The following is a 23,866-nucleotide window of genomic DNA, read 5'->3' on the forward strand; positions in this document are numbered from 1 at the left end:
GGCAAACATCGTCAAGAGGCAAGGATCCGTAGCTGGGCGGCCACAGAGAGGATTGCCAAGTGTGTCATCAGAAATCAGGGCTAGTGGGTAGCGTCAGGGAGTTACAGAGAGTAGCTGCCAGGGGAGAGAGACAACCTTGTATAGCTCGGCTGAGGTGAATTTCACGAAAATGACTCACCCGACAGTTCCATAGCAAGTGCGGGAAGCGGTCTACGAGGCCCGCCAGGTACTTGTCGGCCACTCGGCGTATCTGCTTGTGGATGTGGTTGAAGCTGACCAGCAGGAGTTGCGCGTGCGCCTCGAGCTCCCTCTCGCGAGCCTCGTCCTTTGGCTTGTTGGACATCACGTCCAGAAACTTCTGGAACACCCGGTCTCCGACGCTGGAATGAAAATGTATAATGTTAACAGTATATAATTACTTTTACAAGACTGTGCTAAAATATACCCCCCGCAAACGGTTCAAAATCCTATATCGTCTTTGAAAAAAGTGCCGTGAAACAAACAAGACAGAGGATAAATAAAGTGACAAAAGCAATAGCAAATACACATTGACAGTCGAAGTTGACAGTTAACAGTATCACAAGTGGGGATGCGCGCGCAAATCTTGGTCTAAATATTTGTTAAAAAATAAAACATGTTCTAATTTTTCTAAATTTGACCACAGAATTCATCTAATTTGTGAATTACACAACACAATATTCATCATCATTCTCTTCCGCACCTGATGGTGCATAGGGCACTGCATTAGTACACCAATCGCAGCGCATCTTGATCATTTTTGTTGCATGAAGATAAGATGATCAGTCTTACGCTTCAGGTCCCAGTCCAGGGGCTACGAAATATTCTAGTGTGAATACACCCTTTTTATTTTTAAATTATATATTTGTGTTCTTATTATTTACCCAAATATTATTACATGCAGAGTTAAAGTGAATGCAGACACCACCATGTCCGAACATGTACTAAAAATAGGTTAATAATATTTAGTGATATGTCGCAGAATGTGTGGGGGGGGGGGGGTTATGAAGGGGAGGGCTACGTGGTTGAACGTTACACGATTGATTAATTTTTAAATAAAAAAAGTGGGCTATATTGAAAAGATTATTTATTTATATATTTTTTCGTAAATACTATGTATACTACGGTGACGGTCAAAGTGAAAGTGCATTTTAGTATTAACATGTTGGTGTAGTGAGTGTCCTGACGAAACCGGTAGACGTAAGAAGTCGGTAAGTGGTTAAATACTAATATTTATTAATTATAAAGCTTTGTTTGAGGCATAGAATTAAGAATAGTCCGGAAGGTGCGTAGAATCATATTCAAATACATCAGATTATGTCCAAAAACCCCCCCACTTTGCCCACTCTCGCCGCGCGCATGCGTGAAGCCGCCGCGTAATGTTGCCAGATCGCAAAAAATACAATCATAACACAAATGTAAGATAGCTATATATATTTTTTAGGTTCTCTAAAATTTTATTGTACACGCGGAAACATTGATCGACACAACAGAGTAGATAAGGAAAGGGTCATTTCATAAGAGCAATTGAATTAATGAACATTGAACTTAAAAATAAAACAAATTTTATTTAACATAGAGCGGATATTTTTATGATGAGAAAATTGACTACCCTGGCAACACTAAAAAATTGTCCATTTTGTTTTCTTTGATAATCTGACTTTGATAAAATAATTACATTTTTAAGTAATGCATTTGCTACTTACACATGCATTTGCTACTTACATATGCATTTGCTACCTACACATGAAATGTGATCCCATCCGGCTTTTTTTTTATCCCTGCAGTATATCTACACTTTAAAACGACACAACACGGCATGGTTGAATTCAAATTGGGAGCTGCGTACTGAGCGACGTCTACTAAAAAACTAATGGTCAAAATGTAAAACTTCTCCTTTAAGAGTAGTTTAGTCGCCTTCTGTTCGATGTCTGGACTATTCTTAATTCTATGATTTGGGGCTTCATTTCGGACAGTAAAGGAAAATATTGCTCAAGCATTTATATGGTGAGATTACCTGCAAATGCACTGCCACATTCCCAATTTGTCTTTCTGAAGAGCAGAATCGCTCAAGTATTCCAGTATCGGCTGCAAACTCGGCTCGGGAGAGTTGGACACCCTGCAAACGGAAATTATAATACACTTCTAGAACATTTTGACTTCAACTTTACATTCAACTCTTGCAGAAAACATTAACAACAGAGATGAAGAACATTTAAGAGAAGGTAATATAGAAGTCTAGGCATCTACAGGGCTTATGACCTGTAATTGGCTGGTTTAAGTTGCCACTTTACACACTGTGTAACATTCACCGTTCTGCCCATATTTGAACATCTCTGTTGTAATATGTTAATCTTACAGAAAATTCGTCAATGAAGTTAAGTATTTGGGTTCTTCTGGATCAGCGGTCGGCAACCCGATCACGCCGTTTCCTACTCTTGACATGTCCATCTTCGAGTATTTGATGGACTTGATCATGTCATGCCTTTCTCGGTCTTCCTCGTTTTTTGCATCCATCAACATTCGCATCGTAGATCCTTTTAGCCGTTCTTTCGCTGTCCATTCGCTCTACATGTCCAAACCAACGCAGCACCCCTTTCTTGATTCTGTCAATAATGCATGTCTCAGCCTTACACAGGTCACGGATCTCGACATTTGTGCATCTATCATACATCGTTTTACCACACATTTGCCTGAGGGATCGCATTTCGGCAGCATTTAACCTACTTTCATCGTCATTTTTCCAATTCCATACTTCGCTCCCATACATTAGAGTTGGCACTAGAACTACATTGTGAACTGCTAGTTTAGCCTCCTGGGATAATAAACATTTGTTTGCCAAAGTAGATTTCAGTGCACCGTTCACCCTGTTTCCGGCACTCACCCTCCTTTCAATATCTTTCGCGGTCTTTCGATCCTTAGTAAACATACTTCCCAGATACAAAAATTCTTCTACATGATTCAGAATATGTCCGTTCACACTGATCTCACATTTAGTTATATTTTCATCCCTTTCAAAAACCAGCATTTTCGATTTATCAACATTCATAAATAAATCGCTTTTCTTATACGATTTTCGCATACGATAGTAAAAAAAGATTTTTTAATATAAATAAACTGCATTTAAATTGACTTTTTCAGAATTGCGAGGTTTTAAACTCTCCTAAACATTTTGACAAATGGTTATTTTTATTTTATTTTATTAGGGAAATCAACAGTTCTACATACATATTTTTAGTAAACAAACAGATATAGTGTATAAACTCAGAACTAATAACAGATTTCCACATAGTATACAAAGTTAGTAAAGAAAATATATTACATATCAAATAAATACATACAATTTATACATATAAAAATGTTATTTTCATGTACTCATTAATCAAAGATTTTTTAAATATTAATTTTAAGAAAATTAAGTTACTGTAAATTGGGCGGGATAAGGATAAAAATGCTTGAAGAGAGGATAAGGAGGGGAGGGGAGATGTACATATTTATTATTATAATGTCTACTAAGTTACATAATACATTTTTAGTGTAAATTTTAAATCTGACAGAGTGATGTTTGTATAATCTATATTTTTAAATTTTGTATTGTACATTGAAAAAGTCCTACGAAAGAAAGCATTTTTAACATACGGTGTTTTACTTATTGGTACATGAAACAGGTGGTACCGTCTACAAATCCTGGCTGGCACATGTATTGTTATTAAACCAAGCAGCTCTGTACAGTCGACCATTCCTGTCATTAGATGGTAATAAATAAGATTGCAAAAAAAATATCAATTTTGGGAAGGATCAGAAGATTTATTGATAAGGACTCCTGCAAAACTATTTACAAAGCAATTATTGAACCACACGTTAACTACTGTAGTAGCATTTTATTTTTATCAAACAAAGAAAACATAGATAAACTAACTGTATTAGAAAATAAAGCCTTTAGAATCATTTTGAAAAAAACAGATATACGAGGGTAAAGTCGATGGTAAATGAAATGAAATTATTAACATATAAACAAAGAATATTTTACAATACAATGATATTTGTTCATAAAATTATAAACTCTAATAAAAAAACAGAATTTTGGAAAAAATTGATCGGAACCAGCATGAACACGATCACAATACTAGAGGAAAGAACAAAATTAGACTTCCATTTAGGAAAAAGGCAAAGTCACAAAATTCAATTTTATTTAAAGCAATTAAAAAGTATTACGAAATGGAAAAAAATATTTGTGAAGAAAAAAACATATCAAAATTTAAAATAATGGTCAAGACATATGTGATAAACAATTTATAAATTAAATATATTTGCAATGTTATTATTAGAACACACATAACAATATGTATGATATGTGTGCCCTACTTTAAGATTTAAATAAATAAATAAAATAAAATAATTTTGTAAAGCAGTAGTTGGTCCGCAGTATTGAACTTACATAGAAGATATTACCATTAGCACAGCATTTCACATTCGTAACATTAATACTTCAAAAAATTAAATAATAGAGGCAGAGTCTCACCTCAAGGTCTCCAGCCAGTAGACGCTGAGCAGGTAGGTGCACTGCGCGAAGCTCAGCTTGCCCACGTACGCGACCACGTCCGGCGGGTGCTCCAGCAGGTTGAGGATCTGCGTCTTCAGCTCCTGCAGCTCGGTGAGCGAGACCGAGTCGTTGCGCACGGCCGACGTGTACTGCAGCTCGCGCATCTCCGAGCGCGACGGCGTCTGCGACACGAGGTACGGCGACTTGACGGCGATCTCCTTCACGCCCCCGTACCACTCTGCGGGCCATAGTCCTGCGAAACGCGTCGACGGTGAAAAGGATGAGGACAGAGGCACCGTGTAGTGAATTTTGCCGGAGTCGACTCCAATCGATTAAAGATTTACAGGACATATTACTGTCCCTGATAAACTGTCGTCTACCCACAAGGATTGGACCACCAGACTCCAACACATGTTCCATTAACAAAAGGTGTGTCGACTTGACGGCCAATATCTTTATACTAAGAGTTTACTCGGCAAAACTGTTATTGTATTGTTTTATTGTAATTATTGTAATTATATTGATTTATTCATGCATTTCATAATATATACAGTTTTTTGTTCACTTTGCCTAGCTGTGTGAATCAGTACTTATGATTTTCTTGTTGTTTTACTGTAGAATGTTTTATTATTTAAACTTTCTACTGAATATGCTGTATAATTTTTAGGTTAATTTTTTTAAATAAATCTTGTATAATTTTTTATTTAATTTTTTTTTTTAAATCTTGGGTATAAGGAAATTCATCTTTTAAAAAAAAAAAAAAAAATTTAAGCCAAATATGTTAGTATTATAAATGTTTGTAAAAGGCAGATTTGCCGTTTATGTTAATAAAATAAAATAAAATAAATAAAATAGTATGGAGAGAAGATAGTTTAAACAGTTATCATAAAAGTGTAAAATGGCGGCCTCCGTGGTGTAGTGGTCAAGACGCTTGACTCACACACGAAAGGTTCCGGGTTCGATTCCCGGTGAGAACACAAAAATTAAAATGTGTATTTTCTCAAGCCTGGGTGTTCTGTGATGTAATTCACCACTGTAATTGGGCCTCCTGGCCTGTTGTGGTGCAAAAATAAATAAAATAAATAAAAAAAAATAATAAAAATAAACACTGGAAATATTTTTAAACTGCCAACTTCTTAGATTTTTACAGCTGTTCAGACCCACAATGAGTTTATTATGCACAATAATTATGGCAATTGGATGGGTGGCCTTGCCTCATCCTCCATACAGCCCTGACCTGGCGCCATCAGATTTCCAGATCAGGAAGTTGAGTGTCTTTTTTAATTTTTTGAATATTTCTGTATTTTAAATATCATTTTTCATTGTTTGTGAACCAAATAAATCATAAAAATAATGCCTGCAGACTGGCTGGATTTCCTCCCTGGGGAGTTATTCATATTTAAATTTATTTCAACAGAGAGGGAAAACATTTTCGAGAAGTGAATATGGAAGTCTAGGCATTTACAGGGCTTTTAAAATTGTAAATAAATAAAAAATAAAAAAAATGAACGTAGGGCTCATGGCCCCATAGAGTTAATGACACAATATTCTTTTTTGTAATAAATACGTATTTGTACGAATAAATAAATAGTAAAATCACAGGTCATAAGCCCTGTAAATGTCTAGACTTCCATATTCCCTTCTCAAAAATGTTTTCCCTCTTTGTTGCAACAAATTCAATCTGAAATATGCCAATGATGACAATTCTACTACCATGTTTGTAAACCTTTACGTCGTAATTTGTAATGATATGTAGACTTCAAAACGCAACAACGATCAGAATGAGCAAACGTCAACTCGGCAGTGGAGGGGGAATTTGAATACCGTGATTCTTCCGAAACATGTTCTACTCTAGCGAACTATATTGATATAAAATAATAATTATTATTTTTCAATTACTTTTTAAATACCATACTGACTATTAATTATTATTTGGTTTCGCATCAAATGTCAAGCTCACGTCAAAACACGACTGGCGATTAAAGAATGACTAAATTCGCGTTGGGCATGGGTTGAGTGTCATAATTTTAGAGGGCCCAAGGTAAATCACGCTATGAATTTTCTTCATTAACACGTATTCCCGTATTTTCTCCCTGGATTATGGCACTAGAGCAGTGATTTTTGCACAATTTTGATTTGAGCACGAAGAGGACTTTTAACCAATCACATGAGGAGATAAAACGAAAAAGTAACCCTTATTTCGAATATATAAATAGCTGATAGATGAATAGAATATAGAATGATGAAATCAGGCGAGAGTGTAAATCTGAGTCAAGTATAATTGATAAGATTAAGGAAGGGTCTCTGAGACGGTTCGGTCACGTAGAACGAATGGACGACTAAAGAATGGTAAAACATGTATATATGGCGAAAATGAACGGCAACGTGAGACGAGGACGACCGAGGAAGACGCGGCATGATCAGATAAACCAAAATCTTAAGTCTGGTCATGTCGAAAGCAGACAGAACCGAAGGGCATGTATGACAAGATGTATGAATGTGGAAGAAGCTAGGAATGTATGCCAGAATAGACGTGTGCGGCGGTCCATTCTCTCTGCCTACCCCTACGGAGAAATGACGTGATAGTAGTAGTAGTAGCCTTACCTGATTCTGCTGCAGTAAAGCCCATAACAACGCAGTAGAGCCAGAAATCTTTGAAGAGCTTGTGAAGGCGGGGTTTGGGGTTCCGGATAGCCGGCAGACGCCTCACTAGGACCTGAAATATAATTTCACATATAAATAATTAGAATTATAGTACGACCTTTTAACGTTTTTCAAGGGAGCAAGAAAACTGAGGAAAACGCTAAAGTGAGGAAATGAAAAATGCATGGAAAAAATAGGATTTACATAAAAATAAAATTAATTTTCTACACTCATTATAGTGTACATATACTTCCAGAAAAGTTTTAAAAACGGTAATAATCGAAGATTGTTCATATTTTTTTCACTATTTTCAATGATTTCACTAAAAATATTTTTATATTTTGTATGTTTTTAAACAATATTACGTCATCTGTTTTTTTATTTTATTTTAAAACAGCATGTTAAAATTATTTTATGTGTGAATAAAAAAATAACAAATAAAAAAAAATAATTGCATAAAATAACGTACAATATTTTTTGCCCTAAATGTTGGGAAATTTTATTCATACGGTATCACTTTTTTTTCTATGGTATCACTAAAAACAACTGTCATATAGATCGCTGCAAAATTGTTTCACACTTTTATGACAACTTTTCAAACCATCTTTTTTATAATTTTTAAATATTTCTATTGTTACATTTTAGACATCGGAATTTATTGATATTAAAACTTTATTGTTCCTAAACGTTTGTCAACTGCGTATCATGATTTTTATAAGTCAATATGACGTTTTTGTTCAAATGAAAACTAAAACTAACCCTAAAGGAAGACACTTAACCAAAAAGGTCAATTACACTGCACCTGCTTTGAATTTAGGTTAAGAAAATAATTTATCCTTTATTAGTTGTTTACCTGTTTTTATTCTACTTTCGCGTGACACACGCGGTGGCGCGCGGACCGCGGCACTATTATGACGACATACAGTAAATAAATCACTAAAATTACTTGGCTTCATTAACAGAATATCCTCTGATTTTACTAATGTCAGTACAATCAAAACTCTTTATTGCTCAACTGTTCGCCCTCTTCTAGAATATGCCTCCTAGAATAGTGGTCTAGTCTCCATTCTATGTCAATTGCATAAATCACATTGAATCAGTCCAACATCGCTCGCTTCGAAAAGTAGCGTGGATGCTCGGACTAGAGAGAGATAATTATTCTTATGCTGAAATAGAGTCAATGTTTAATATTTCTAGTCTACAAAAACTAGTTAGAGTTTACGTAATTGTATGTGTATGACGTTTGTATTTATGTGTATGTGAATGTGTGTATGTGTGAATGAATGAGGGAGAGGGTACATTTGCGTGTGGAAATGAATGAGGGAGAGGGTGCGTGTGTGTGGGTGCGTAAGTATGAAAAAATTATTGTTTAAAACTTGTAATTACATTAAAAATGGTACAAGAGCTTGGTAAAAAGTTTAAAACCTTTTTGTTAAAATTTAAATCAAGAAATGTTATAAATTGTATTATTTAAAAGTATGTTAAATTTCAAAACCGTATTCTAAAAAAAAGCTTTTTTTAAAAAATTTAACTGATACACACTGAATGAATAATGTGCGACGAGTCCCATACAATACGAGTGCGGTAGGTAACCACAAAATGCAGTGAATACGATATAATGTCAACAATAAAACAAGGTTTGACAATGCGCGAACGTTGATAATGATACCATAAGCAATGTCTCCACTCACGGCTATGACCGGGATGAGCACGCCCAGATTGCCGGCGCTGCTGGAGGCCTTGAGGGCGTTGGGCGCGCGCTCCGAGGCGCGCTTCCCCTCCAGCCCGAGCTGGACGAACAGCTCCAGGAGGCGGCCCAGCAGCTCCGTCATGCCCAGCTCCCCGGGGACGTTGGCCGCGATGTTGGCCAGCGCGTTGATGACAGCGCCCGCCACGTGCCTGGAATGAAGGAGGCTATTAGACAAAATGCAGCGATCAGAGACCGGAACAAATCCTGGCGTACAGATGGTGAGGGAACAAGATATGATTATATAATAAATATACACAGGTCTATACTCTGGCACGAGCCCGTAGTATGATCATGATTTGTTATTCTTGCACAAATTAATATCCAACTGTATAGATGCCCATGATATCCTTGCTCGGATAAACCTTAATGTATCTCGCCGTAACTTGCATAGCAATCCTGTCTTTGCTGTGGGAAATTATAAAACTAACATCGGATTCTTTTTCCTTCTGCCAAGGATCCTCAGAACAGTGTACGAAATCTCACTAAACGGTACTGTCGATGTGTTCCTACAGCAAGGGCAGGCATTTAAGAAGCAAGCGGTGTTGTCTCTCCTGACTCGCGATGTCACACTTGGCATTTCCGCCTAGATTATGCCATATTTATACCTTTTGTTAATTATACATTTTGTAAATTTAAGTTGATTTTAAGACACTTTAGATTAAGTATTACTCATTAATGCCAATCTATTAGGGCTTACTTAAGCCTTTTGATTGGCTTTAAAAAAAAAAGATATAATATTAATGTAGACAATGTTTTGAGTGTGTCCAAGTGTTTGCAGACAGGCTGGATTTCCTCCCTACAGTTATTTAAATTTAAATTTGTTGCAACAGAGAAGGAAGACATTTTGAGAAGGGTATTTCCTTTCATTTATTCATATTTTTTCCATTACAAACTATGATTAATAATAAAAATAAAGTGACCTCACTGGGGTTACTAGTGCCGAGGACACTTAACATAATACTTTTAAAAAATATTTTTACATTATATAGAAGTTTAGGCATTTACGGGGCTTACGTTCCTTTGTTCTTCATATCTCCATGGTAAGAACGAGGTTAATGTACTGCAGGACGTTGCTCTCGTCGTTATGGGCAATATACTTACGCTTTCATACTGATAACCATAGAACTAACAATGGTTTTCATTTCCCTATGCCCAGAATTCTTAGGTCTGCCAACAAACATACCAGTCTTGATTTCTTTGATAACAAGTTGTCTTCTTTCAAACGATCACTGAATCAAATTCAATTATTAACACCTCTCTCCCGCTTCCACTCCCACCGAGTCTACTATATACCATTGTGTCTTTCTACTTTCTTTATAATAATTTTCTATGTATAAATATGTCCTTAAAAATACGCATCGGGCGCATACATAAATATATAAAATATTGCTAAACTTGTAGAATATGTTGTACTGGATCCAAAATAAAATGATAACTCGCTTTATCGGTCGTTTCTCTTTATGACTGAGAACAAACCTGTACTGTTTCCTGTCATCTATGGCCCCACCGGTCCCGTAGGCAGCGCTACCAGCCTCCACAGTTATGACGGTAAACATCTTCATGATCTCATCGTACACCGTTCCGTCGCACTGCGAGATTATCATGCAGCCCAGCTGGTCCACTATGAGCGTGTCCAAAGCGGGCACTCGACAGAATCTAGAAAAACAGACATTTTACATCACACGTGGTTTTGACTATATTTTATTTATTAGTCAAAATCTCAGAGTAATAATGCGTAACCTAGAGAGGAGCCCAAACATAGGAAAACATGCGGTTACTCGAACAGATCCTTGCACAATTCTCATACAAGGTTTTCCTGTTTCTTAAATTATTTAATACCAAAAACACGTACGACTTTCGCTCAGAGAAATTACTCTTTTGTGGCCCCAAAAGTGATCAATGTCCCGGATCAACATATCAAGTTCTCCAAAACGAAAGCCATTTTCAGGAGAAGTGCACAAGTTTAGATTTTGTCTAATAGCTCGTCTTTCTATCTCGGTGGCGATGTCCCAAGACATGATTTTGTCCTACAATTTACACGTGGACAATGGTCGAGTCCTGCGCGCGGTGGTGGGGGTAATCATTGTTCCGCGGAGGAAAATTTGCTCCCGGCCTACCCGTCTATCTCGGAGGCGATGTCCAGAGACAAAGTCTTGTCCTTCAAATTGCTGTTTACACGTGGACAATGGTCGAGTCTTGGGACAAAACAATATTGTATTGTCCACGTGTAAACAAGGCTTAAGGGAAGAGACCATTGCAGGAGACTGCTGCGAGGTATTGCAAGATTTATATACTATTAAGTGTATTGTCCAGATGTTTATATAATAATGGTTATTTTTGTTATTCTTTAACAATATGCATGCTTCCACTTTCCATTATGTTGTATCCCAACTCAACACAGGGCTCTTGGCGTCGTAGTAGGGATACGTTAATATTTTAATGTAATATGAATAAATAAAAATAAGAATCTATATATATATATAAATCGTATTAACGTTAACGTCAACGTATCAAAGTGTTTGCTTATTTCTTTTTCGCGAGGTCGACATCCCATCCCATATCATTATATATTAGAAAACCAACCTGTTCAGAGAGTTGATACCGTACGCGACCTGGGTGTTATTCTTGATAGCAAACTTACATTTGAGAATCATTTCGATGACATACTGACCCGTGCACATAGAAACCTTTGGTTTGTACTTCGTACATGTCAGGTATTTAAAGATATCGCGTGTATTAAAATGGTCTACTTTGCTCATGTTCGCAGTTTGCTCGAGTGTGCCTCTTCTGTTTGGTCTCCACAATATGTCACACATAAAGAAAAATTAGTCTCAATTATATGTCTTCCTGCAAAAAACACCACTTGCTTACTTTAGAAGATCGCCGTCTACTGTTGGACATGGGGGTGCTTCATGACATACTCAGTGGACGCCTTGATAGTCCGGCTCTTTTGTCGGAGTTATCATTAAATGTCCCCGGCTACCGCACCCGTCACACGTCGAGCTCTCTATTTCATCTGCCAGCAGTTCGTACGAACTATGCCCAGAACTCTCCACTTATACGTTTTGCTAGTGAATATAATTCGAACTTTCCCCTTATTGGTCCATTTGATTGTAAAAAAATAACATTTAAAATGCGCGTCTTAAAACATACTTTTTTGTCTTATACTTAGTTTCAATAATGAAGTCTTATTTTATTTTATTTTACTATATTTAATCTCTAATTCTTAATATTTTAAATATATTTATATTTTCGACACTTGACACTTGTGGAATATTTACACACATGTCCACCCTTATTCCAATATAACACCCACCCTCTCACTCACTTACACTCACACAAACACACTAGTATGTATTGTACGTGTATTTGATGTATTTCTGTGGATATCTGTCATTGGTTTTATTCTCTGTATATTTTACTTGTTGTATTTTTGTTACATGCATTACTGTTGATATCCCCAATAAATAAAATAAATAAAAAATATATATAAATGAATGTATGTATGTTTGTCCTTTACAGACTCAATAACTACTGGACCAATTTTCATGCGATTTTTCACAAAATAATTTAATTTATGTGAATTAGGTTTGCAAATATGAATATCTTCAATATGTTCATCAGAAAATAAGTTAGGAGCTAATATGTGTTTTTCATCAAACTTGCGGGGCTGTATTCGATTAAAATGCATATTCCAAAAAATTCGGAGAATGTTGTTTTTTTTGTATCTTAAAAAAGTTTGTATTTTAACATTTACAAACATAAATTACTTTTAATGGATACTGAATTGATTCATTTCTACATATTAACTTATTTTTAATGGATTTTTAGTATTGCTTAAATGATTTTAACTGACATTTGATACATTCGTAGGATTTAGTAGTTGGGTGTTTGGTTGGAGTTCCTACCCCAGTTAGAGATTGACAGAGAAGACACGAGGTTGCTGTTTGATGTTTATTTATTACACGGTGAATAAATAATGAATTATGTCGGACAAGTGTAACGTCGACAAGGAGTTGAAGAAACTGCACTTGAACTACATGCTGGAACTGAGTGATGTCGTCGAGCTGGTATGACGTGAACTGAACTGACTGACTGACTGACTTTGTTGGGCAGGCTGAACGAGGTGACTGATGTTAGCTGCGCCCTGTGGTCTCTTTATAGACCATATTCCTTTGTAGTTCATTTCTTCATAGTAGGGATGATGTGAATGTACTGCAGGGCGATGCCCTCCGATTTCATGTGAAATACTCAGAGTTGTATTTTACGAATGTATAGGATTCGATTGAAAATGATGACATTGCATCGTCGGTCATTAGTCTACTTCAGGTGAACTAATTTAACATGTGTGTGTCATCGACTATGGACTATGGACCCTACACATTTTTGAAAAACGGATTCTTACACTAAAGTCTTTTTCCTTTTATCCGAACATCAGGCGTTTAACTTTTCATTTATTTTGGTTTCGAATTAAATGTAAAGCTCACGTCAATACACGACTGGCGATTAAAGAATGACTAAATTCGCGTTGGGCATGGGTTGAGTGTCATAATTTTAGAGGGCCCAGGGTAAATCACGCAATGAATTTTCTTCATTAACACGTATTCCCGTATTTTCTCCCTGGACGATGGAACTAGAGCAGTGATTTTTGCACAATTTAGATTTGAGCATGAAGAGAACTCTTAACCAATAACATGAGGAGATAAAACGAAAAAGTAACCCTTATTTCGAATATATAAAAATCTTAAAAAAGTCCAAAATAAATAATGTGTGTCCTCATTTATGAAAAAACGTTTGTCAAACCAGCTAATAGCAAGCTAGCCAACATTCGGGCAGGACAACGTCAAGTAATTCATAAAAAGCAAGGCAAAAAATAAATACCTTATTTTGCAGACGATAAGACGCATCGGACCATAAGAGGCACACCTCTATTTTTGGTTGAATTTTCAGAGTAAAATAGTGTGTCTTACGGTTCGTAAAATACGGTAACTGCCATATAAAAATTAAAAAAAACTCTAGTGGGTGTTTCAAGACGTGTACATCTCGAAATCCATAGACACTAAAAAGTGGGTTAGTGATGATATATTAATATTTAGTATTAGAATTACCTCTGTTGAAAGAAGAGGAGAATAGTGTCCGTAGCCTTTGGAATGTCCTTCAGGGCGACGGCCACATGTCCCAACATTATCACAATATTGGTGCTGATGAGGCTAGACGAACTGAAAGCAGATGAGAAATCAATGACAAGAAATCTGGTAGTCTGTTCATTATTACGAGATTTTCCAAATAAACAACCCAACCGCGTGATACCCGACAGAATAGCCTATTTCAAACATATCATCTTAATCTAAAGGGAACAGTAAGTTGATAGTATTTTTATTTTTATTTTTTTTTTATAAAACTCCATAGTTAAGATTTTAGTAAAAATATCAATAAAAACGCCTCGGTTAATATTTTTTTTTTTTTTTAAAAGAAGAAATATAAGCGTTCTTATAATTTACTCAAATATTTCAATTTTAGTGACCATTTTCAACAAGTAAATAACTCACCATTAGAAAATGGAAATCAATTTGTTGTAGAGTGGAGTTCGAACTTTGGACCTCTGATCCGTGAGTCCGCAACACTAGCCACGAGACAACAATCCGATTAAAAAATTATGGTAAAACTTAACAAAAGATGTTTTAAAGATAATTCTATCAAAATCACTATTGAAATTTAGCGAGTACTCTCAGGTAAAAATCCTGCAAAAGAAAATCGACTGGAGATCAGTCGGTCTCATGATGTACTGGTTATTGCGTTTGCCAGCCATTAAATAAATAAATAATTGTTATCAGGCTGTGTAGTTTTTTGCCGTGGTTTGAAATGGGCCAATCATGCGATATCACGCAGTGGGCTCGTGGTTTGCACGGGCATAGCGGTCCAGCTTCCGTGAATGTACTGTAGGTTTGTATACAGCTTCATTCCGGGGAACTAAGGGACGTGGGAAGAGGCGAGTGTTGGCTACCGACAGGGTTTTTCGGAGGTGCCTGGTGATATCCACATGCTCCAATTAGAACCGTTTATAGCGAACATGAGACACATTTAGTTAAACCTGTGGGAGTCAAGGTCCACTAGAAATATAGAGCAACAACTGCTAAAGGAACTCAGCGTTTTCTATTGCGATAAAGCCGGCTATTGCCTTCAAAATCGGGTCTCTCATTTAGGAAATGACGGTTACAGCCATTGGTAGAGAAGACAGCATTTATATGGTAGGAGATATTGTCGGCGACAAAAATATCCCAGACAAATAAGATCAACCGGGTCCAATCGAGGAAGAGAGGAAGATGCATACCTGTCGCTGGTCTCGGCCGTGAAGAGCCGGTTGCTGACGGAAGAGACGAGCTCCACCACGGGCAGGGGGTCGAGGGACTGCGCGGCCTCCAGCGCCGTGCAGAGGTTCTCGATGGCCGCGTCCCGCAGCTTCTCGAATGCTGAACAACCACAAGACGCTATGTCTACCGAGCCAATATCGCTCTCTAAATCCAGCTCTCTGCCTTGCACTGCCGAGTAAAGCACTGGTCAAACACCCCCCGTGTCAGAGGACCCGCGAGTTATGCACGTAATATTCAATAGTACAGAAAATCTATTCCAAAATTAAGTATTGCTGTCATAATTCACAAACGAATGACTGTACAGGGTGTTCACTAAACCCTGTCACGTCCGAAACCACGATGATCAGTATGAGCAAGAAGACATATTGGCACATTAAAATAAATTTTTAGAACGAATACAATTTTTGAAAATAAAATAAGAACAAAAAAATCAAAAAAGTCTGATACGCCGCGCGCCCCCCTCGCCCGCCTCAGTCCGAGCACTGAGATACTTGGTTTATCAACACGGCATGTACTTTAGCACAATTTATTTACTGTGATCGATGAGTATTTTACGTTTTACGAGTTTTTAAGTTATAGACCTAATATAAAGCTCTTGTAAATGTTTTATTTATATCACTACAGAGATGGGTAGAATTTTTGTTTCAAGATTATGGATATTCGAGCGTTTACAGGGCTTATGACCTGTCATAGGTTGGGTTCAAGTGGCCACTTTTATGTAGATACTACAACATTCCCCATTCCGCTTATTAGCGAATATCCATATCGGTGACATTTTTGGTTTTTGTATATATGTCATGAAACAAGGAAAGCTTTCGCTAGCGCGTTTGGAGCGCCATCTATGTATTTGATATTGAGGTTAAGTATTAAAGCTCTTGTAAATGCTTATATCGTTTTGCGTCTAGATTACTGTAATGGAATATACGCAAATCTCCCAAAATATCAAACAAATAAACTTCAATCTGTTTTCAATGCAGCGGCGAGGCTTATTACGGGAGTAAAAAAATATTCTCACATCTCACAACATCTTCGAGATTTGCACTGGTTAAAAAGCCCAGAGAGAATAAAATACAAGCTTTGCTGGACAGTGTTCAAATCCCTTCATGAAATGGCTCCAAAATACCTATCGTACTTTTGTATTAGGGAAAATACACGTCAAAGAAAATCTACTCTTAGGTCAGCATTTGATTCAGGAAGAGGAAAACTTGTCGAAATCCGGCACTCCCCAAACACTAGATTTGGAGATCGTGCTTTAGCCGCCGCCGGCCCCTCTGCCCGGAACCGATTGCCTTCAAACTTACGAATCATCGACAGTCCCAGTCAGTTCAGATCCCAACTAAAATCCCCCTTCTTTAGACTATCATACCCTCAATTTCAAATCTGGAAATATAATATATCACTTTAGTTTAGTTAGAATGTAAGTTTAGGTATACAATTGTAAAGCGCCCTTGAGGCGATTTTTTACAAAAATGGCGCTATATAAATCAGCCAAATATTATTATTATTATATAGTTTCAATTATCAAATAACATTAAGTTGCACTATATAGTGACTGCGGGCGTTTACGATTGGCTAACTAATAGGCAGGTTCCAGAAAGTTTAATTTCAAACTTGTTTTTTTTTTTTTTTTTGATTATTACTGCATAACTCACGGAGAACCGATCATGGTGGCAACACTGCAAATAGATATCAATTGTAATAAAATAAATTGAATTAACAATAATTAGTGTTTCCATTAAGTACAAGCCAGCACCGATTGAAGTGGTTAGGTAAGGTTTAGTCAAATATGATTTCTTTCGTCAAAGCTTAGATCAATTTGAATTATTAGAGCAGAACTCGATTTATGATTAGCCCATAACCAGAACTACAAGAAACGTGTTAGTCAAAATAGATATTTTTACAATTGATAGAGATTCCCAGTGGTCGTGGAGCATTTTTAGGCAGTGCAACGAGCAAACAGACAGGAACTCACTTCACACTTGATGCATATCGACCGTCCAGTTCATTGGTCCGAAATCTTCAAATTACAAGCTTAGAGACATGAGTGATAATGAGAAATGATAGCTCAAATATTTGTTCACAGTGTAATTCGACTTGATCTGAAATTTTAAAAAATTCGAGCAGCCATTCCGGCAGCTGCTGGGCATAAGTCTCCCCCATATTCATCCAAACATTCCTTTGTTTCATCACCTCCAACTGGTCTAGGAGCTCCTTCATCAAACAACATCCAGCAAAATCCTACAAATCTCATGTTCTTGGACTCGCCTGACCAATGAACTGGACGATCGATATGTCACAAATACTTTATAATCTATGAGGAACTTACGCCCTACGTGAAATCGGACGGAAAAATTACATTAAATTATACGTCAAAGTTTCTTGAAAGTGCAGAAAAGAAATATTTAAAAATATTTTAATAAATCAATTACTTTGGACGACGTCACTGGACCAATCGGCAGAACTAACCGAGAAAAGAGGGAAGAGAACTTGAGACTAATATTATGCGAATAATGCGCCAAGCTATAGAAAAGCCCTATCGCTATGTTTCATAGAACGGAAGCGTTGATGGTTAGCGACAACTTCCCTCTGCTGGTGGCCATTTTGTTTTGTTTGACAACAGACTCCCTTTTCGGCCTGTGGTGTAGTGATCAGCGCATTTGCCTGCCGTCCAAGAGGTCTTGGTTTCGATTCCCAACATGGTTGATACGAAACATTAATTTGAAAAAAGTGTTTTCACACTAGAATATTTCATAGTAGCTGCACTGGCACCTGAAGCGTAAGACTGATCATCTTATCTTCACGTAAAAAAAATGATTGAGAAATTCGCGATTGGTGTACCAATTCAGTGCCCTATGCACCATTAGGTGCGGAAAGAGAATGATGATGATGAAATATATGCCTTTTATTTCACTGCGTATTTTATTTTGATGACCTCAAAAGGTCTAAAAATAAAAACGCCTAATTTTGGGAGTTTTGAAATGACTTTAAAATTATTTAAATAAGTTCAGGTTTCGGTTGCGGCCAAAACTAGAACAGAAGCCAAAATTCATTTTCAGTTACGGTCACTATTTATTATACGTCAGAATGGCAAAGTGTTAATGTGGTTAGGCAATCGATCGCTAGGATTCCGCCACCCTCGGGTTAGGTCGTTAGCAAGGACGGACTGACGTGTGACTTTGATCTTGTCCTTGGGCCCGCGATCCGTGGCGAGCTTGTGCAGCTTCACGAGGATGGGGGACGGCTTGACCAGGAACTCCCGGAGGCAGTTGATGGACGTGCCCGCTATGTTGGGGAACTTCACCGCCAGCTTTCCGAGACCCTGCGACAGTAGATATTGTATTTATTATACAGGTAAACGTCGTTTCAAATAAATCGGCGTAAAATGGACTCAAATATAATGGAAGATTAGGTTCCGTGTCAAAATTCTAAGAACAATCTACCATGTTTATTTAATACAACAACAACAACAAACCATCACGCCGTTTCCCCGTAGGGGTAGGCAGAGAGGATAGAACGCCATAACACTCTATCTTGGCATACAGACCTCGCTTCCTCTACATTCATACATCTTCTTATGCACGCACGCCGATTATTCCTACTTTTGACATGTCCATCTTCAAGTATTTGATGGACTTGATCGTGCCATGTCTTTCTCGGTCTTCCTCGTTTTCTGCATCCATCAACGTTCGCGTCGTAGATCCTTTTAGTCATTCTTTCGCTGTCCATTCGCTCTACATGTCCAAACCAACGCAGCACCCCTTTCTTGATTCTGTCGATAGTGCATGTCTCAGCCTTACACACTTCACGGATCTAGTATCTCACATTTGTGCACCTATCATACATCGTTTTACCACACATTCGCCTGAGGGATCGCATTTCGACAGCATTCAACCTACTTTCATAATTATTTTTCCAATTCCATACTTCGCTCCCATACATTAGAGTTGGAACTAGAACTCCGTTGTGAACTGCTAGTTTAGCCTCCTGCGATAAACATTTGTTTACCAAAGTAGACTTTAGTGCACCGTTCACCCTGTTCCCGGCACTCACCCTCCTTTCAATATCTTTATCTTAATAAATACAGTTATATATATTTAATAAATACAGTTTAAATTAGTTTACAAAATAAATAATAATCTCTTGATATAAATAATGATTTTTTTATAATAAATACTAACTCACTAGTTCGTCAGTACTAAATTAAATTCTCACACTTTTTTTAAAAAAAGCAACCAATTTCATTTGCTTTGATTGTTGCTTCCTTTCTTGCGGAATAATAGCATAAACTACAAATATTTTAATATTCTTTCAATTTAAATGATAGTAAAATAAAAAATATAATCAAACCTTTTTGTTTTTCTTAAAACAAAACGAAAACTAACTCGGAAACAATTTCGCACACACAATAGGCTGCTCGCATACACGGAAATATAATAAAAGAATGTGTAAAAATGTGTCTGCTATTAGAATCGCGGCGATTACTATCGTCTGGTGTCGGCTGAACCGGAGAATCCTAAACCGGCACCAACCTTGCAACATGACAACGCTCGTCCACACACCTCACGCGCAAAAAAAGAGGCTCTGCGAAACCTGAAGCTTGAAACATCCCCCTTACTTCCTTATCTTGCGCCTTGCGATTTTTATTGTTTTCTTCTACTCGAGAGAAACCTCGAGGGTAATCATTACACTTCGGAGGATGAGGCGAAGGCAGCTGTCAAGTCCGGGATTCGAGAAAAGTAGGAAGAATTTTTCAGTGACCGAATGAAAAATACTTGATACTTATTTATTTATTAATTTACATGCCCTACGGGCTTTTACATATATTAGAAATTACATTCAAGTGCAGCAGTGAAACATGTAAATTTAGTTAAAATTAAGATAACATAAGAAAAACTAAAAGATACAATAATAAGTAAAAATAAGGAAATGTACCAACATAGGTATGTGGGTACATAAAAAATTTACATGTGAAAACATACACCCATACATACACATACATATGCATACATACACACACACACATATACATACATGCATGTACATATATATACATACACATACATGCACATACATATACATACACATAAGTTTATACATTATTATAGAGATACATGAGAAAAAAAAAAAGTATATAAAGAACAATATTAAGAAATTTTATACAAATTAATGTATAACCTTTTGAATACTTAACCTATATTTATATAAAGACAGACGAAATATATCAACTTCACCATACTCGTTACCTAGCCGCTGGCCGCTGGTCGGTGTAGTCTAGGTATTGGTGAATTGTAATAATAATTATGACTGCCAGGAGATTCAAAAAATAACATTAGCTGCCAAGTATTCCGAACAGGTACTTTTAAGCTGATAACACTAGTTAATTCCTTGTCAGGAGAAATGTGTTGGACTGAACGGTGACTATGTTGAAAAATAAATACATGATTTTGAAGCTTAAGAATTGTACTTTAATGTGCTTTTTGCCCGATCTTGCTGTTTGTTTTTGTTTGTGTTCTACAAGCATGTGTGCATTGCGTTAAAAAAAATCATAAAACAAGATCGTACCTCCAGGCAGACCATAAGCAATGGCATATGAGCCAAAACTAGCTTATGATTGTGAGTAGAAGTCAACTTCTCATTAAGCCGTCCGCAGAGGGAATCCGCTCCTGAAAAACAAAAAACAATCAATAACACAGCAGCGCACGTCGACAGGCTGATATTTGACACTCGACAAATGCGGGGATAAATGCGATATGCTCGTCGCCGTTCAGGCAAAGATCACTAACCCAAAAAAACACAATTTTGAGAAATCGCAATTCGAAAGTTTGGAGACTGAGAAAAAATCTGATTTTTGTGTTTTATGTCTTCTTCCAAGTCGATCCGTCAATGCTGAGGATCGTGACCACCGTGAACACTTCTGATCAGTCTGTTCCAGTCCAGTCTGTCCTCAGCCGACGAACTGACGCATCAAATTGTAGCCCCGTAGCCTCTTTAATTTAGTGAGTCCATCTATACAGGGTTCTACCCCGGCTTCTCCTGCCTTCAACTCGGCCAGGCATTATTGCTTTTTCTAGATTGTCTGGCTCTCGCCTAGCAATATGTCCAAAGAAAGATAATATCTTCCTCAGACACACCACTGACAGACGAGTTGTAATATGGAGCTCTTCCAGTATCGATGCATTCGTCCTTCTGGCTGTTCGAGGCACACGCAGCAGCCTTCTCCAACACCACATCTCGAATGCATCGATCCTCTTCCTCTCGTAGGCACGCATTGTCTACGTCTCAGAAATATATAGGAAAACGGAGAATACATACACAACATAATTCATTCCTGTCTCTTTAGTAAATTCCATTGGTCGGTCTGATACATTAAAAAATTTGGTAATGTATCCAAAATAAAACAAGTTTATTGGATTGTAATTCTACTTTATTTTTTATAAAATATACAAAGGGTATATTGTGACGCGTTTCGTCTTGTTAGGACATTTTCAACACCAATGTAGAATTTCAACAATAATTTTCAAAATAAACCTGTATAAATGAAATCAATATTTTTATAATTATTACATTAATTTTAAAGTCATACCCTTACAAATGTTTCTAAATAATGGAAGGTTTTTCCCCAATATAACCAAAATATTCCTCTAATATACTCAGTATACCCTAATTGAATTTTAATTACTCCACTTATTTTGGCTTGTATAGAAATCCACAAACATAAAATAGCAATTATTTTTAGTATATAAGGAAACTTTGTAAATATTTAAGTTAGTTTGTTTGAAAATGTCCTAACAAGACGAAACGCATCACAATATACCCTTTGTATATTTTATAAAAAATAAAGTAGAATTACAATCCAATAAACTTGTTTTATTTTGGATACATTACCAAATTAAATATGGAATTCTACCAATTATCTGCATACACAATAAATACATTAAAAAATATCTGTGTGGTTTTTAATGAGGCAAGGAGGTGCAGATTTGGTTAAGTGACTTGCTTGTTTATGGTAATAAATGATCTCCCATCTCTGTTGCAACAATTTCTTTTCATGTTCCCAACCGTGTCACCGGAAGTCCAAATCTGCTATTTATCAAATCTTCTAAGAGCAACATTGGTTTTTATGCCCCAATGTCCAGAATGTGTAATTAGTCAATTCGTCACATAACTTGGAATTCTCTGGGGTAGATCTTCCGGCTTTTCGTAGATCTCTTCGCCATTAACACAGTGCGGGATGAAGATGGATTGGCAGGAAGATGAATATATTTTATACCATTATTTTACTGTCGTTGTTTGTTTTTGCTACATAGTTTAATATTATTTTTGTTCCGTTTCTTGGGCATATGTTTCCTCATGTAACTATTGTAATTGGCTTAGGCCGTATATACTGGATGTTCATAAAACCCTGTCACATCCGAAACCACGATGATCAGTATGAGCAAGAAGACATATTGGCACATCAAAATACATTTTTAGAATGAAAAAAGCAAATGGTTACTTATTTCTGCAGGAGAGGGGGGGGCGGGAGTCTCATACGCCGACAGCCGCGCTCCCTTTCGCTTCTCCCCTGCAGAAGTATGCAACCTTTTTAAAAAAATATTTATATTTAAAAATTTTCTTTGTTCTAAACATTTGTTTAAATATGCTAATATGTCTTCTTGCCCATACTGATAAAAAAAAAAAAAAAACTGGACAATGCAAGCTATAAAGAAGAAAATATTATAAATAATGATTACAAACCGTATTAAAAAATATTTTTTATGTAAAAAAATATTTTTGAGCATGTTTTTTCTTTGTTTATGTTTTGATATATTAGAGACAAACTTAGGAATCTTCACCATAAACGGAAAATAAAGTATACATAAAAACCTACCTACCTAAATAATAGCGTAATTCAAAACCGTCTCTAAATCTTGCGAAAAACAGAGAAACAGATTTCAATTATACTACTTGACACCGCAAACTTAGCATTCTCCTTTGAGTTGGTGAAGCATAATTACAAATCTCACAATTCCTTTTTCAAAGTTTTTTGCAAATATCTCAGCAACTAAGTTTGCTTCTAATACCCTCCATATTAAGACACGTATGGTAAAAAAACAAATAATTTGAATTAACGCAACTTTTTTCAAACTAAGCTGCCTTGGTGACCTTTGACTTTTAAAGAACATATTTTACGCTTCGAATGGCATATTTAACTCAAAATTGACATTTTCAGGGTTAGTGTTTTTTGCCCGAACGGCCACGATATTGCAATCGATAAAATGAGGGCAAATCGCAGGCATGGAATTAAAATAAAGGATTAAAACAGTTTGTTAAAATAGAGCCAAACTATCTAAAAAAATAACTAATAAGGACTTAAATTCTCCATATTTTTGTTGTCTCTCGGCTTCAATTCGTACGGCACCCAATGTCTCGCTTTTGAACCACTCCTAATGCTTTTAAACATTTGGCAAATAGGGAAACGTCACATACTACGAATACCGATAAAAATATATTAAATGGATTTATAATAATTAATTGATGCGAGCCGAAACGTCGGAAAAC

The 23,866-nt window shown here is 36.6% G+C and overlaps 1 protein-coding gene across 4 annotated transcripts in view; it reads right to left on the reverse strand.

Moving 5' to 3' along the window:
* Positions 1 to 23,866, reverse strand: part of Pi4KIIIalpha (phosphatidylinositol 4-kinase III alpha) — an 81,053-nt gene that overhangs the window by 39,866 nt on the left and 17,321 nt on the right. For 3 of the 4 annotated variants that reach the window (XR_015824305.1, XM_088237171.1, XM_088237170.1), the window contains exons 6-15: positions 20,888 to 20,988; positions 18,494 to 18,644; positions 15,286 to 15,493; positions 14,063 to 14,173; positions 10,431 to 10,610; positions 8,896 to 9,103; positions 7,166 to 7,277; positions 4,541 to 4,814; positions 2,036 to 2,137; positions 179 to 380 (exon numbers count right to left, since the gene is read on the reverse strand). Coding sequence is in view for 3 of the 4 variants with exons in the window: in XM_088237171.1 (XP_088093297.1) it covers positions 179 to 380; positions 2,036 to 2,137; positions 4,541 to 4,814; positions 7,166 to 7,277; positions 8,896 to 9,103; positions 10,431 to 10,610; positions 14,063 to 14,173; positions 15,286 to 15,493; positions 18,494 to 18,644; positions 20,888 to 20,988 (1,649 nt within the window). In the remaining variant the exon portion in view is untranslated. The remainder of the gene's footprint in view (positions 1 to 178; positions 381 to 2,035; positions 2,138 to 4,540; positions 4,815 to 7,165; positions 7,278 to 8,895; positions 9,104 to 10,430; positions 10,611 to 14,062; positions 14,174 to 15,285; positions 15,494 to 18,493; positions 18,645 to 20,887; positions 20,989 to 23,866) is intronic. The other variant, XM_088237172.1, reaches the window with a different exon arrangement.

Source organism: Micrasema longulum, unplaced genomic scaffold, assembly GCF_059751315.1.
Source record: "Micrasema longulum isolate JH-2025_06_02 unplaced genomic scaffold, ASM5975131v1 h1tg001665l, whole genome shotgun sequence".
In the NCBI taxonomy this organism is placed as follows: domain Eukaryota; kingdom Metazoa; phylum Arthropoda; class Insecta; order Trichoptera; family Brachycentridae; genus Micrasema; species Micrasema longulum.